We start from the raw sequence: 15723 nt of genomic DNA, 5'->3' as shown, positions 1-15723 counted from the left end.
TGAACCAAACAATAAAGGAAAATGCATAACATGAAAAGCATCATTTGGCCAACTATAGGATAAGTATATGTAAAAGATAAAATAAAAATAAACGAATAAAGAGAAAATGAATCCGACAACACAATTTCCTTAATCTAACTGGATCTCTCAGGAAAAAAAAAAAGTAAAACATAGAAGAAAAAAAATTTCAAAACCTGACACGGATGATGGAGATACATGATAAGCCAACGGATGCTTCACACAGATGATCATTGTTAGTGTCGATGATGATCTTACTTCTGATCATAATATAGAGCATGACTTTTGGCCCGCTTTCTTCTTTTTCTTTGACTTGGGAGGAGCAAGGACAACTTTAATTGCAGCATCAAAAACTCCCTTAACATTCTGAGATAAATGATGACGACATGTGTCAACGTAAAGAATTCTTAAATTATATTTAGAGAAAATCTATGCGAAATTATACATGCCTCTTGTGTTTTGGAGCTACATTCGACATATTCGGGTGCTCCAATCGTCCTCCTTAGCTCCTCTCCCTACAATAAGTTCAAAGATGTATACGTTTAGTATAAGAAAAAATTACTACTGGTTTGAAGTGGCAATTTTGACCCATTTAATGGTCCGGTTCAGTTATGTTTAATGACGGGTGAAATTAAAAATAATAATAATAATAATAATAAGAGTTAATTGCCCGGATGGTCCCTGTGGTATCACGTTTAGTCCCCACCTTTCGGAAATAGTAGGTATGCTCCCTATGGTTTGTCATTTTGTTACTCGGATAGTCCCTAGACATTTACTCAGGGGACTATCCGAGTACGAAAATGCAAACCATAGGGAGCATACCTGCTATTTCCAAACTAAATGATATTTACTCAGGGGACTATCCGAGTAACAAAATATAAACCATAGGGAGCATACCTGCTATTTTCAAATGGTGGGGACTAAACGTGAAAAAACGTGAAACCACAGGGACCATCCGGGCAATTAACTCTAATAATAATAAAGAGTTAAATGTCATTTTAGTCCCTGTGGTTTGGGTCATTTTGCCAGTTTAGTCCAAAGGTTTCATTTTTCGCCTGTGGGTCCAAAAAAGTTTCACCGTTGCCATTTTAGTCCATTGGGTTAACTTCATCCATTTTTTCTGTTAACGAGAAGGGTAATTCGGTCATTTTATATGGCCGAATTGCCCTTCTAGTTAACAGAATTACATATAAAATGACCAAATTGCCCTTTTCGTTGGCAGAAAAAAATGGATGAAGTTGACCCAGTGGACTAAAATGGCAACGATGAAACAAAAGGCGAAAAATGAAACCTTTGGACTAAACTGGCAAAATGGCCCAAACCACAGGGACTAAAATGACATTTAACTCAATAATAAATATAGTAATAATAATAATAGCTAAATAGAAGACAGATCGAAAGCAGCCCAAATTGCATTTCGAAACACTGAAAACCCATGGGCGAAAATCGTTTCTGGTCAACCCAATCCATACCAAAATTGTCGTTTTGACGCATAATGTTATCGGTGATGATCTTTACCTGAGCACTGTTTATGGGAGTTGCACCAGGATGGTCTGCAAAGAACTGCTTATCGTCCCGAAGATCTATAATCCACCACGGTCCAAATATGTGATAAATTAGACAATATACCCGTAATCTTAATAACGTTTAGTGTTATAATGATTATGCTATTTCAGGGAAATTTCTTTCCGATAGATTGATGGGACTTGAATTACAAAATTTCTGTGTTTTAAAACAGAATATTTTTCTTAACAACTCACCAAGTTTGGTCCCAACGAGTACTATCGGGACACCAGGAGCATAATGCGTCAATTCTGGAATCCACTGTACAAATAGAAAGAAATTTTCAATTACAGTGATAAAAAAAAAATTAAGAATAAGACTAAAGAGGCAAGCAAAATGACACAATATCACAAGATATTTACTTTCTTAGAAACGTTTTCATAGCTGGCTTTGCTAATAAGTGAAAACGCCAAAATGAAAACATCGGCCCCGCGGTAACTCAACGGTCTTAATCTGTTATAATCCTCCTGTCCTGTTCCCAACATTTCAATTTTGACACCATAAATAATTTCATAACAAAAATAAATAAACACCATTACAAGTTTTTTTTTTTTTTTTTTTAAATTACCAGCAGTATCCCACAAGCCAAGATTTACAGTGGCACCATTGACAACAACATTGGCACTGAAATTATCAAATACGGTTGGCACGTAATCCTGTTTAGAATACAACAAAGAAACAAAACAAGAAATTTAGTTCCAATTTGTAGAGATATTATACATCATAATCAAATATTCAAATAATCCATTTAGCATCAAATGTTCATATAAATCAATTGGCAATACTCTACATTGCAATCATGTGATCATTATCAAACAGGAATCCATAAATGTAGAGCAAAGATGATTACTTGGTTAAAGAACTGATAAATGAACACACAAAATAATACATTTAACATCTAATATTCATGTAAATCAAATGACAATATTCTACATTTCAATTATGTGATCATTATATTTATCAAACAAGAATCCATAATTATTATAGGTGCAAATATAATTACTTGGTTAAAGGTTTGATCTGGGAAAATTAAAATGAACCCAGAAAATGTAACTAATTGCACAAATTATATAATATTCTTCATCAGAAAAAAAAAAAAAATTACCGTTGGAAAAGTGTTGCTGGTGTAGGAAATCAAAAGACAAGTTTTTCCAACAGCTCCATCACCAACAGTGACACATTTTATGAACTTTGAAGCACTCATATTTCTTCAAATGAGGAGCCTCAGATCTTCTATTATCTCAGAAGACCTGATTGATCACAGACCCACAAAGCAATTTAACAAATTTGGTTGTTTCCTGTTGTAATTTTATCCTCTGTTTCTGCCCCTTTTGACAAATTGACGCTTGTTTGGTTAAAGTTTGCAACTTTATGTTGATAAAGAAACACTAAAGAAAAGGAAACGCAAAGAGGGAATTGAATAATTGGAGTAAAAAAGAGATTGGTGAGACGAAAACCCTAAAGAAATGAATGAATTGGGGGTGGATCAAAATGTAGAGAGAGAGAGAGAGAGAGAGATTACCTTATTATGGAGCCGGTAAACAATGCCGTTGAAGCGCTTGCTGGGTGGTGGAGATGAACTCTCTCTCTCTAAATTCTAATTTCTGCAAGTTTGTCTTGTTTAGTTGTTGTGACCAAGAAGATTGATTTGAATTTACATTTGTGGTCCCAAAATTGGATTATCTAACGTAGCGTTTGGTATGCAGAAATGAGAGATGGAATGAAATGGATTATTGAGAGAGAATGAAGAAAAGAGTGTTTGGTTGGTAGATAGATTGGAATCGTCCATTCCAAAATGCATTCCATTCCTTCAAAATCATTCCACTAATCCCCTGTTTTTTTTCCATTCCATTCCCTCTTCACCCTTCATTAACAACACCACAACTCATTACCGTTGTCACCACCCACCACCATTATCATCCGTCACCGTCACCCACCTTCGTGCCACCGCCGCCACCCGCCACCCGCCACCGTCGTTGCCGCCACCTACTTCCATCCCCGCCACCGCTGTCGCCGCCATCCACCATCGCCGTTGCCACCTCCGATCACCGCCAACACCCACCTTCGATCATCGCCGCTGCCACCTCCGATCACAGCCGTCATCGCCACCCACCTCCGCCATCGCTATCACCCACCACCACCCACCGCCACCACCGCTACCACCTGCCACCACCGCTACCACCTCTGACCACCGTCGCCACCCACCTTCGCCGTCACCCACCACCGCTGTCACCACCCGTCGCCGTCTCCACTCGCCGCCGTCTCCACCCACCACCACCGCCACTGCTAAAACTTCCACCTATCACCACCCACCATCGCCGCCCATCATTGACCACCACCATCCGGTTTTATTCCTTCGTCTTTTCTCACATACCAAACAACAAAAAGTAATGGTTCATTCAATTCTCACATGGTAACCAAACAAGACATGGAATGGTAATGATCAATTCCATTACCTCATCCATTCTATTACCTCATACCAAACATACCCTAAGTAAAACCAACATGCTATTTAATATATTGTTCCGTCACTAATTCAAGTTTGTCGTTTAGACTGGAGGGTGTGGTTGGAGCCCTCTAGGGGCTTTATCAAGCCACGTCAGCGCCACCTAGGATTCACCTCAGCCATAGAGCCCCCTTTAATTTGCATGGTGTGGATGGAGCCCCCTATTAAACAAAAAAAAAAAAGATTTCATTGGATTAAATCAAGTGGGCCCCACCTGATAAAGCCCTTCTCCCTCGTTACCATGATGGAGCCCCTCCTATAGCGCCCCCCTTTAAATCCGGGGGTGTGGAGGTATAGCGCCCGGGGCGCTATAGATGATGAGTTGGCGGGGGTGGCGCCCCCACACCCTCCGGCCTTAAAAAAACAAAACAAAAGAAAAAAAACCATTAAATAAAGTCGTTATATGTGCAAAATAATATCGATTATAAGGCTGGAAGTTGTGGTATAAAGCCCCTAGGGGCTTTATCACGCCACCTCAGCGTCACGTCATGTCCACGTCACACAGGGAATGGCTTTGGCTGAAGATGGTCCCCCCCACCTTTAACGGCAGCGGTATGGAGGTTGGCGCCCCTGGGGCGCTATGGATGCAGATGTGGCGAGGTGGCGCCTCCCATACTCTCCGGCTTAAAAAACACTATATCAAGCCGTAGATTAAAATATGCATGTCGGAACGACAAACTCGATATTTTATATAACATCGTATCTTAAAAGTTAAAAAACAATAAATAATGTGTATTTAATATGACCTGACTTATTTCCGGAAAAATTTACGTTGACACATAAATCAACTTGAATTTATACCCATACACGTAAATAAAAATAAAAACATAAAAATCGATTACAAATTCTTTAGAAAGTTAAGAGGTTATATGTGTTAATACTGAAATTTGAGGATTAAAGTATAAAAAAGACCAAAAGAAAAAAAGGACTCATCATCATCATCATCATCATCATCATCATCATCATCATCATCATCATCATCATCATCATCATCATCATCATCATCATCATCATCATACTCATAAAATCTCACCAATAGCAAAGCTAAGGTAGGGTCTGAGGAGTGTAAGATATAGACAGCCTTACCTCTACCCCTAGGAATAGAGAAGCTGCTTCCAGTGAGACCCCCAGCTCGATAGTAGTTTTGCATCAAGCCTTGGACATAAGGCACATAACACTTAGCAATTGGGACAAAAGCCGATTAGCACATGTACACTTGTCTTTCGGCTATCAACGCCACCACATGATGCATGAAAAAAAGAACTAAAAGAAAAAAAAAGTAAAAACACAAACACTATTTACAAACTTTGTTCATTATAATATATAACTAGGGTATCTATCCGCGCGTTGCTGCGGTACGTGACCGCGAGCATTCGATGGGTATTGGTTCGATTTGTTACAGTAGTGGTACGATATATGCCTTGTTTCAGAAATCAACGTGTACTTTACATCATCCGAAAATAATAAAACAACACCGATACCGGCACCGATGTTCGAACAATATCAATCAGTTTAAATCGTTATGGTACTATTACCGATATTCATTTATCGCCACAGACATAGTTATATATATAAATGAAATATTACTGAAATAAAAAATCATAAAAGTAATCCACGTACTAAGTGTGTTAAACTTGTCTGATAACATTGAGTAATATCAAACAATATTTTAGTGATATACGTTTATTTTATATTCTCTAATATAAAAAAGACATAAAAGTGTATATATATATATATATATATATATATATATATATATATATATATATATATATATCATAAAAGGAAGCTAATAATATTAAAATACTATTTTTATAATAAAAGAAAATTAATAATATTAAAAACTATTAAAAATACTTTACTGTTCATGAGCAATTTGAAATAATATGTATATTCTCTAATATAAAAAAGACATAAAAGTATATATATATTTTATATATCATAAAAGGAAGCTAATAATATTAAAATACTATTTATATAATAAAAGAAAATTAATAATATTAAAATACTATTAAAAATACTTTACTATTCATGAGCAATTTGAAATAATATGTATGTATAATGTATAATATGTATGTATAATGTATAATAATAATAATAATAATAATAATAATAATAATAATAATAATAATAAGAGTTAATTGCCAAAATCGTCCCTGAGGTTTAAGCACATTTGCCATTTTCGTCCAAAATGACACTTTTGTACCATTTTGCCCCCCATGTTTGTAACTTTTTGCCATTTTCATCCAAACAACTAACTTAGTTTTTTTTTTTTTTGTTAAATTGAAGGATATTTGGATGAAAATGGCAACTATAAACCATAGGGACGAAAATGGCAAATGTGCTCAAACTCTTTTTAATTTCTTTTATTTAGTTAATTTTGTCACATATATAATAAAAGCCAGTGCCCCCATCAAACAACATACCGTTACCAAATCTTAAAATTACCCACCAAATAGTAAGTATAATGCCATCTAATATTTTGTGATAAACACTTTTCACGACGAGCTATTTTCTTGTTAAACTCTCAAAATCATAATCGAAATATTCATGTTACTTAGAGAAAGAAAACAAAGTTCTATTGAACAAAAGACTACATATAATAACCTTGATACAAATAATAAATAAATTTTTAAAAAATTAACTTAAAACTCAAACTTGTTTTTATCCAGCAAATGAAGTAGGATGGCTCGGAAGATGCAAGCATTTTAAATTGGTTCATTATAAAACCCTTTAGACGGGGTTTGGTTGTTTCTTAAACAAATTTTGAACAATATTTATCTCACTTTTTTATCACGGTTTTTTTCTTTGACCGTGTCTAAAAAAACCTTGACCGCGTCTGATGTTTCATTCTATAGTAGTGGTAACCATAACATGTAAAATGAGAACTTGTACTGATATGGTGCAGTTTGGTACCAATACCAAAGAAGTATGGTATCGTTGCTCGTTAAAAAGAATATTATACCTAATTTACAATACAAAAATATTCATAATCGTATTTAGATTTCTTTTGAAATTTAATAAATAAAAGATCCTGTATTAATTTATAAAATTAATAGAAAAAAATTAATTTATAAAATTTAAAACATCTTTCGCATTAATAGAAAAAAATTAACTTAGTTAGTGGATGGATGAAAATTTATAAAAACATATGTGACAAAACTATTATTTTTTTCGTATAAAAATTGCATGTATATTCTTTTTTATTATATATGTGACAAAATTAACTAAATAAAAGAAATTAAAAAGAGTTTGAGCACATTTGCCATTTTCGTCCTTGTGGTTTATATTTGCCATTTTCATCCAAATATCCTTTAACTTAACAGAAAAAATAAACTAAGTTAGTGGTTTGGATGAAAATGGCAAAAAGTTACAAACGTGGGGGGCAACATGGTACAAAAGTGTCATTTTGGACGAAAATGACAAATGTGCCCAAACCTCAGGGGCGATTTTGGCAATTAACTCTAATAATAATATGAGTAAATTACAAGTTTTGTCCTTTATGTTTGTATCAAATTGCAGGCGGTGTCTTTTACCTTTAAATTTGACGAGTTTTGTCCTTAATGTTTGAAAATCTTACATGTTATGTCCTTTAGGCCTAACCCAATTATATTTTTTGGTTAAATCTGGTCACGTGCTTTGCACATGAGAGCATTTTTGTCTATTCACCTCCATATGGACTAATTATGTAAATAACATAAATAAATAGCCTTTTAACAAAAATAGTTCCAATTTAATAAAACACTAATAATAATAATAATATGCAGATCAAATAGAGATACCAAATCAGATCTGGAACCCTCCCTAACACTATGTTCTAGAGTTTACTAACGGAAGGAAAGGAAAGGAAACAGAAAGAAAGTAAAAATATTTTGTGTTCCAGAGTTTCATTTAAGGAAGGAAAAGAAAGGAAAATAAAACATGTCGTGTTCCCGAGTTTCATTTAAGGAAGGAAAAGAAAGGAAATGACAGGAAAACTAGGCTAAATTCTTTAATTTTTCTTTCCTTCCGATTTGGAAGGAAGCGGTGGGAAAGTCATCTTTTTTTTCCTTTCTCGTCCTTTCCTTTCTCACTTTTGCTTTCTTTTCTTATCCCTCGTTAAGTTAACTCGGGAACAGAGCGTAACTCATCATCGAGGTAAAACCTAGCATAGCACATCACTCATACGCAAACATTTGTAGGGCACGAGTTCCGCCGGTTATTGTTGGATTCTGGAAGCGAGGAACAGAGAATGGTACAATTTTAGGGCAAGAGTTCATAGGGCACGAGTTCCGCAGGCAACCCCCTGGGTTGACAGTACACTCCGATCACTGATAATGGCGAAATTCTAGAAGCCAGAAACAGAGAAGCCCTAGCTGCTGGATGACGAAGAAGCTTTAGAGCACAGTTCCGCCGTGATTGTTGGACTATTGTCGACCGAAAGGTTTCTATCTCTCTCTCACTTTCTTTGTAATGGTATCGTGGTGGTTCCTGTTAGACGGTGGTTTTGCAGTGGTAGCATGGTGGTTTGGTGACAGTGGTGGATGTTGATGGTGGTGGCGATGGAGGTTTGATGGTGATGTCAAAAATGGTGTTTGTTAGTGGCAGTGGAGGTTTGGTGGTGAGGTGAGGTTGATAGTGGTGGTTGTTACCAATGGAGGCGGTGGAAGGTTGGTCGTGAGGTTGAGTGTGGTGGTTGGCGGTGGCTGTTGGTGATGGTGTAGAGAGAGAGGTGTGAACTGTGAGGAGAGAAAGAAGTATTTGTTTGGCGGAGAGAGAGAGAGAGAATAGAGAGAGGGAGAGAGAACTTTTTTAATTTGGCAATTTTATTTACATCTTATTTTTTAATCTTTTTATAAATTTAGTCCGTTGATATTAGTTATTTACTCAATAGTCCCTACAGAGGTAAAATGACAAGAATACCCTCATGTGCAAGGCACATGACCATATTTAACAAAAATTTTTGACTAAGTTAGAGCTAAAGGACATAACGTGTAGGATTTTGAAATGTTAAGGACAAAACTAGTCAAATTTAAAGGTAAAGGACACAGTCTGCAATTTGGTACAAACTAAAGGACAAAACTTGTAATTTACTCTAATAATATACTTAAAAGTTGCCTTTTAAAAAAGAACTAATTAAATTTGATTGGATTGTCTATTGCTCACAGAGTTCCTAAATGTATATAAAGTAAATATCAAAAAAAAATTATGATTAAGAGTAGGTCTTCATTACAGAAATGCGACGTCGGTAAAGCCACACGATATGGAGATGGAGAACAATTCGGCCCCGAATGAATAGCCTATGTAGCTTAACGCTACAAAGCGCAACACCACCGTGCGTGTTGTGGCACCAAAAGGATTCATGGAGGAAGGGGACGAAATTATCGAGGATACTCCTTGTTTAAGAAATATATATTTAAAGATTGGTTGTGGGATAGGTGAGAAGAAAACTATGGATGATCCACATTTTGAGAAGGAAAACAGAAAAATTGGAATATGACGATGTGGCGTGGATGTGGAGAAGAGAGGGTTGTGAAATAAGTGGAAAGAAAAGTACGCATGCCTTCTAACGTAATACTTTGAATATAAATTTTGAGAATAAAACACAAAAGGTCCACCTAGTGGCTTGCCCTCTCCCAAGTTAGTGAATTACCCTCCAGTCTCTCCTAAGCCTTGCCATTACTTGGATCAATTCTCATTAGTTGGAGTTCAAGAAGGAACACAAAGTTGCTTGATCAAGTACCGAGCCTGAATATCGTGCACCTAATGCATTAGATTAGGTATTGAATGCATGAGTTGAGGATGTCTCCTTGTCCCTGTGGACAACGTTGGAGCTGCCTATTTGACTGTCAATCCAACGTTTCATCAGTGTATAAAACATTTTGAGATTTGTCGACGAATTCTCAAGGTTCACCACGTTTCTACAGTTGATAAGCTTGCACACTTATATAGGTTGCTACTCTGCTTATCATGTTTCCAGATAGAATTTATTTTTATCAAAATGTACATGTGAATATTCAAAGTTATGGTCTACTGTTTGTGTGACAAGCTAATAAATGAACTCAAGTGATGACAAGGAGAATATGTAAAATAAATGAAGACAATTTGCATATATTAATGGATTCAAGAACAAACAAACAAGAACAATAAACTACAAATTCCTACAAAAAAGGAAAACCCTTAAAAACAGTCCAACCATTAATTTTTTCTTCCTATTCACATAACATCCATCCGACACTCAAAAACCTTAGTTCATTATACTCTTAACCTCCTCCAAAATGTTTGCTTGGTTGCAAACCGACTCGAAAGCATGTGTCCAAACATTGGCAAACCCCGTTACAGCTTGAAAAACATGCGGTAACCCCATTTGTAAATTATTCAACGTCATCGACCTCGTTACCCCTATAGACTTCTCATACTTACCCTTCTCTTCCTCTGCTTTTACCTTTAAAGCTTCCACCTTGGCCCGTTTATCAGCAGCCCGATCCGTCTTTCTATTCAGTGGGCCCGTATACACGTTTGGCCCGTACTTGCTTTCCAGTGACCGAAGCTCCATCGTTTTCTTCTCGAGCTCCTTAGAAAACGAGTCTAACTTTCTCTTCTGCTTTTGCTCATCGCCTTGTTGGACCACTATCGCATGAACTACATTTAACAGGGCGTTGATGCCCTCCGAAGCGACTTTATCAGGGGCATTGTCGGCAGCGAGCTGCCATTCTTCACAAAGGGTGTAGATTGCAGAGTCCTGTTTGGTTTGGGTAGACGCGTTTTTGCTGAACTGGAAAAGGCTGAGCCGAAGCCAGCCGGTCAATGACTGAATGTAGTCCCGTTGACCTTTGACCAGGTTGCAGAAGGATTGGTGCCATTGTTGGACTTCAAGCTCAAGCTGAAGAGTTGCCTGGCGGTGGATCTCGGTGGTGGCCTCGGTTGACAAGTCAACATTGTTGATGTACTTGAGTTGTTGTACTATGTGCATTTGGACTTGGTGGCTTTCATATAAACTTCTCCACATAGCCATTAATCTGCAAAAGTCAAAAATGACAAGAAGACCACAAAGTCAAAGTCAAAGTCATAGTCAGAGTCAACAAACAAGTTAAATATAACTAACCCTTAAACAAATAAAATATAACAGATCCTTCAACAAGTCAAATATGACACTAAGTCAAAGTCAACAAGTGACATATAATATAACTAACCCTTTAACAAGCTCAACAAGCTGTGGGTAAAGCTCAGACTCTCTGAGTTTAATAATTTCCTGTGACGTTGACTCGATCGCCTGAGCTGAAACGGTGATCCTCGACTCCAACTTCTCGACCTCTTTCTTGGCTTTCTCAATCTTGACATAATCACCTCTTTTCAACTCCATCTTCCTCAGCTGTTCCGTCTTCTTCTCATGCTCGATTTTCAAACTCTCCGCATTCTGCAAAACCAACCACCACTTAACACAGAAATCCCTAAATTTCCAACACTTTACATAATCATAACAACATTACCTTAACCTCATCATATAGCTTCTTCTCCCATTCATACAATCTCACCACCGTCGAACAGTGGCTGCCCGGCATACCCACCCCGTCCACTGCCCCAATGCCTGCGATCCCATTGCAATCGAACTTCACCAACCCATTGAACCGCTGGCTCGAGTTCCACGAGCAGAAAAATGGGTTCAAACTCTTCCCATTCCCATTAATCTTGCCTGTTAAACATTCATAACTTTTTATTACATATCACTAGTTCGAGTCGTGGAAACAACCTCTCACACAAATACATGACACGGGATGCGTACATCAGACCCGACTTGACTTGACCCGACACCCCAGACCCTTTAGGATACAACAATTGCTCAATTCTCTACTAATTATGATCAAACTTGTGATATCAAAGATTCAAATTGAGATAAATTTATAAAAATTAGGTTATTTGTTATTTGTAATTAGTATTTGAATCTATTTAACATATGGGGTGTTAGTTCGTTGGTTACCTGAGGATGTTTGGTCGGAAAAAGTGGTGGCCGGAATCTCCAACAAAGCCGACAACTTTCCGCCGGAATCCGCCGCCCGGAGAAAATACTCATCCAATTCTTTAATAATCTCCACCAAATCCTTACCTTTACTAGAAACCACCACCGGCATCTCTCTACTTGTCTCATCAGAACCACTTGTTTTAGAAACCCCACTAACAGCAGACGGCGGCGGCGCTACACTTGCGGCAGCCGTCACCACCGTCTCGGCGGCGGCGGTGGTGGTGGTGATGGTGGACCCCTCCCATTCCTCTCCCCCATTTCTCTCCAACAACGGCATAAAAGGGTCCCAAAAATCCCACGTGGACGGCGGCGGCGGCGGGGGTGGCGGCGGCGGCGGCAGAGTTGCTGACGTGTCGCCGGTGGATGTCGTCCATGTTTCTGTTTCAGATGTTGGACTCATTGGTGGTGGTGGCGGCGGCGGAATGGTGGCCGGCGGCGGCGTATGGTGGTGTAGCGGTGGCGAACTGGTGGCGAACTGGAGGAGGGCGGCGCCGGTGTTTTTTAACGATTTTAAATACATACTATGAGCGGCTGAAAAAGAATTTCTGGCTTTTACAAACTGTTTCATGTATCTTTTTCTTGCTTTGCATCTTGAAACCATTTCTTTTCTCTCAAATCTTGAATAATAACACCCCATTTTTAAACGAAATTCTTCAAGATTTCTCAACCAAAATTTGAAAAATCAAATCTTTTTATGATTTTTAAACAAAATCCGATCTGGGTATTCTTGAATTTTCATAAAGATGAAATCTTGACTAAAAATTCTTCATTTGGGCGTTTCTTGCAATTTTAAATTTTAAAAAAGGGAGCTTCATGCCTTCAATGTCATTCTTTTTTGCCACTTTCTCTCTCTAGATGTTTGAATGTAGAGAGAGAAGAAGACCAGGGTTTGGGAGTATGAGAGAGGGTGTGGGAAAGTATTTATGTTTGGAGAAATTATTACAATTTAATGACGAAAATACCCTTGGGTGTGTTTTAAACTGTGAAAGTGTCTCACATGCATGAAGGACTGGAGGTAGGACAAAAAGTGCATGAGAGTGGCATGAGAGAATGGTGGAGTTTAAGGGGTAATTTGGTAAAATGCGAATTTCAACGGACTTTTTTTGTTTGATATGGAATGTTGGAAATGATTTAAAAAAAAATTAATGAGTGAGATTTTGAAGGCTTATTCTATTCCAACCCTCCTAATTCCTGATTACAACCCCCTATTAAAAACATCACATCCATCAATCATTTGATTTTTGTTTTTAGCCTATTTTGTCTTTTTGTTGTCTTTTTTTTTTATTCATTTATTTAAGGATTAGTTTTTTTTTTTTTTTGAAAAGAGACTTTCATTAAAAAACGCACCCCGAGCCCGAAAACCGGGCGGGGACCCACGACAAAACCTTACAAAACATTCATATTACACCAATCCAACCATGAGATATGATTAGATCTCGCTCTATTTCTAAACCATAAGAATCCTAAAGACTTGATATCCGAAAAAACATCCTCCACCTTGGGAGCGATAGAAGAAAAAACCGCCCTGTTCCGAACGATCCACAAGCACCAACACGAGACTATGATAATACCATGGACAATAGGACGTAACCCAGCTCTGATTTGCCTTCCTTTGTACACCTCCAGAAGATCTCTTATGCTAAAAGCGAAGATATGCGGGATACGACACCACAAACTAACCTTGTGCCACAGCACTGAAGAGAACCAGCATGAGGTGAAAACATGTTCCGCAGTTTCGGCTTCAGCCCTGCAAAACGGACACAAACCGTCGCCGATCGCCAAACCCCTCTTGTTAAGCGCGTCATATGTAGGAATCCTTCCCATTTCAGCTCTCCAAACAAACAAATTACACTTACTCGGGGTCCATTTGCACCAATTCAAGACAAACCCGGCATTGTAATCCCCCGAGCCCAACAAAAACTTTTTTGCCGATTTTACCGAAAATATCCCGGTCTGATCTCCCAACCACTTCCAGCCGTCGCTTGCAGACTCCGACGAGAACGAAGAAACAGCCAAGAGGATGTCCGACAGTTCCGATAATTCTTCAGCCGACTCGGGATCATATCTCCAGAGCCACTCCCCGCGGACTCGGTCCTGAACCGTGCATTCCTTCACTACCTCCAAAGCAAACAAGTTCGGGTAACGGGTACAAAGCGGCTCGTCAAAAAGCCACGGGTCGAGCCAGAAAAGGATAGACTCGCCTGTCCCCACCTTACCTCTGAACATTTTCCGCAAACTTAAGTTTCCTGGCAAAATAATATCGAAAACGGACACCAGATTCTGCCAAACACCGCTGATCGATTTTTTGACCGGGAGAAAAGACCAACCCGAACCGCTAAGGTGAATTGCATCCACAACTTTGACCCACAGGTTGTTTTTTTCACGCTTGTACCTCCACCCCCATTTACATAATAAGGCTCGATTAACGATGCTCAACTTACTAATGCCTAAGCCTCCAGAATTCTTAGCCGACGTAACTCTATCCCACGCTACCCAATTAATTTTATTCACCTCGCTTGACCCTCCCCACAGGAACTTTTTCATAATTTTTTCCAATTCCGTAATAACTTTCAACGGAGCCTTGTAGAGAGAGAAATAATAGGCCGGGAGACTCTCGAGAACCGACCGAATGAGCGTAACTCTACCACCCAACGACAATAAGGAAGATTTCCACAGCGCAAGTCTGGACTCGAAAATGTCGAAAACCGGCCTCCAGTTATTGACCCGATTCATATTAGCTCCAACTTTTAAGCCTAGATACTTGAATGGCAGTTCGTCAGGGCTACAACCAACCACATTGGCCATGGCCCCGACTTCATCGAGGCCAACACCAACGCCAAACAAACTAGACTTCCCTAGGTTAATCTTAAGGCCCGAACAAGAGTAAAAACACCTCAAGATTCGGACAATATTCAAGGCGTTACTAACCTCCCAATCCCCGATAATTAGAGCATCATCGGCGAATAATAAATGAGATATTCTTGGACCATCGTTAGGAAGGGTAATCCCGGAAAACACCCCAACCTCACCCGCCTTATCGAGCAAACACGAGAAAGCCTCCATAACAACCACGAATAAGAAAGGAGAAATCGGATCCCCTTGCCTCATACCTTTGCCACATTTGAATTCGAACGTGGGGGAGCCATTGACCAAGACGGAAGCCCGAGCGGACGAGAGGATGCCAAAGATCCAGCTGCACCATTTAGACCCAAACCCCATTTGACGAAACACATCAACCACGAAACTCCAATGGATGTTATCATAAGCTTTTTCGAAATCGATTTTGAATAAAAACGCCTTTTTTTTGCATTTTTTAAGCCAAGAACACACCTCGTTAATGATTAAAACCCCATCCTGAATAAGTCTACCGCCCAAGAAGGCCGACTGAGAGCTCGAGATCACTGACCCAAGGACCACTTTGAGTCTATTTGCTAGGACCTTCGAAATAACTTTGTTGATTACTCCTACTAAACTTATCGGCCTATAGTCGTTCAAACCCATGGGATCACGTTTTTTCGGGATAAGCGCTATAAAAGACGACCCGCACCCCATATTAATTCTGCCCGAGTTGAAGAAGTATGTCAAAAGATTCCCGAAGTCATCCTTGAACAACTCCCAGAACCTCTTAAAGAACCGA

At 38.6% G+C, this 15723-nt stretch overlaps 1 protein-coding gene across 3 annotated transcripts; it reads right to left on the bottom strand.

Annotated features, from left to right (window-relative positions):
- On the bottom strand, positions 1 to 12988 carry LOC118487669 (rac-like GTP-binding protein ARAC1). Of its 3 annotated transcripts, XM_035984799.1 has the most exons (10): positions 12045 to 12988; positions 11557 to 11759; positions 11260 to 11483; positions 10335 to 11085; positions 2150 to 2237; positions 1944 to 2053; positions 1779 to 1842; positions 1537 to 1601; positions 468 to 533; positions 1 to 384 (listed from the first exon to the last, which is right to left on the bottom strand). In XM_035984799.1, exons 1-10 carry the CDS (start codon positions 12721 to 12723, stop codon positions 283 to 285), a joined length of 2352 nt encoding a protein of 783 aa, XP_035840692.1. In that variant the 5' UTR covers positions 12724 to 12988; the 3' UTR covers positions 1 to 282. The 3 variants fall into 3 exon arrangements, with proteins under 3 accessions (XP_035840692.1, XP_035840691.1, XP_035840690.1); XM_035984798.1 differs by lacking the exons at positions 10335 to 11085; positions 11260 to 11483; positions 11557 to 11759; positions 12045 to 12988 and adding exons at positions 2687 to 2909; positions 3104 to 3253; XM_035984797.1 differs by lacking the exons at positions 10335 to 11085; positions 11260 to 11483; positions 11557 to 11759; positions 12045 to 12988 and adding exons at positions 2687 to 2831; positions 3104 to 3252.
- Positions 12989 to 15723: the final 2735 nt, after the last annotated feature.

The sequence above is a fragment of the Helianthus annuus genome, chromosome 15 (assembly GCF_002127325.2).
Source record: "Helianthus annuus cultivar XRQ/B chromosome 15, HanXRQr2.0-SUNRISE, whole genome shotgun sequence".
Lineage (NCBI taxonomy): Eukaryota > Viridiplantae > Streptophyta > Magnoliopsida > Asterales > Asteraceae > Helianthus > Helianthus annuus.
This window is presented reverse-complemented; position numbering and strand designations above follow the sequence as displayed.

Excerpts from the sequence above, each read along its gene's own strand:
- LOC118487669 (XM_035984799.1), bottom strand. The coding sequence starts at position 12,723 with ATGGGGTGTTATTATTCAAGATTTGAGAGAAAAGAAATGGTTTCAAGA. Across the intron at positions 11,484-11,556 it reads AGCTATATGATGAGGTTAAG|AATGCGGAGAGTTTGAAAAT; the intron begins GTAATGTTGTTA and ends TTGGTTTTGCAG. Across the intron at positions 385-467 it reads GTAGCTCCAAAACACAAGAG|AATGTTAAGGGAGTTTTTGA; the intron begins GCATGTATAATT and ends CATTTATCTCAG.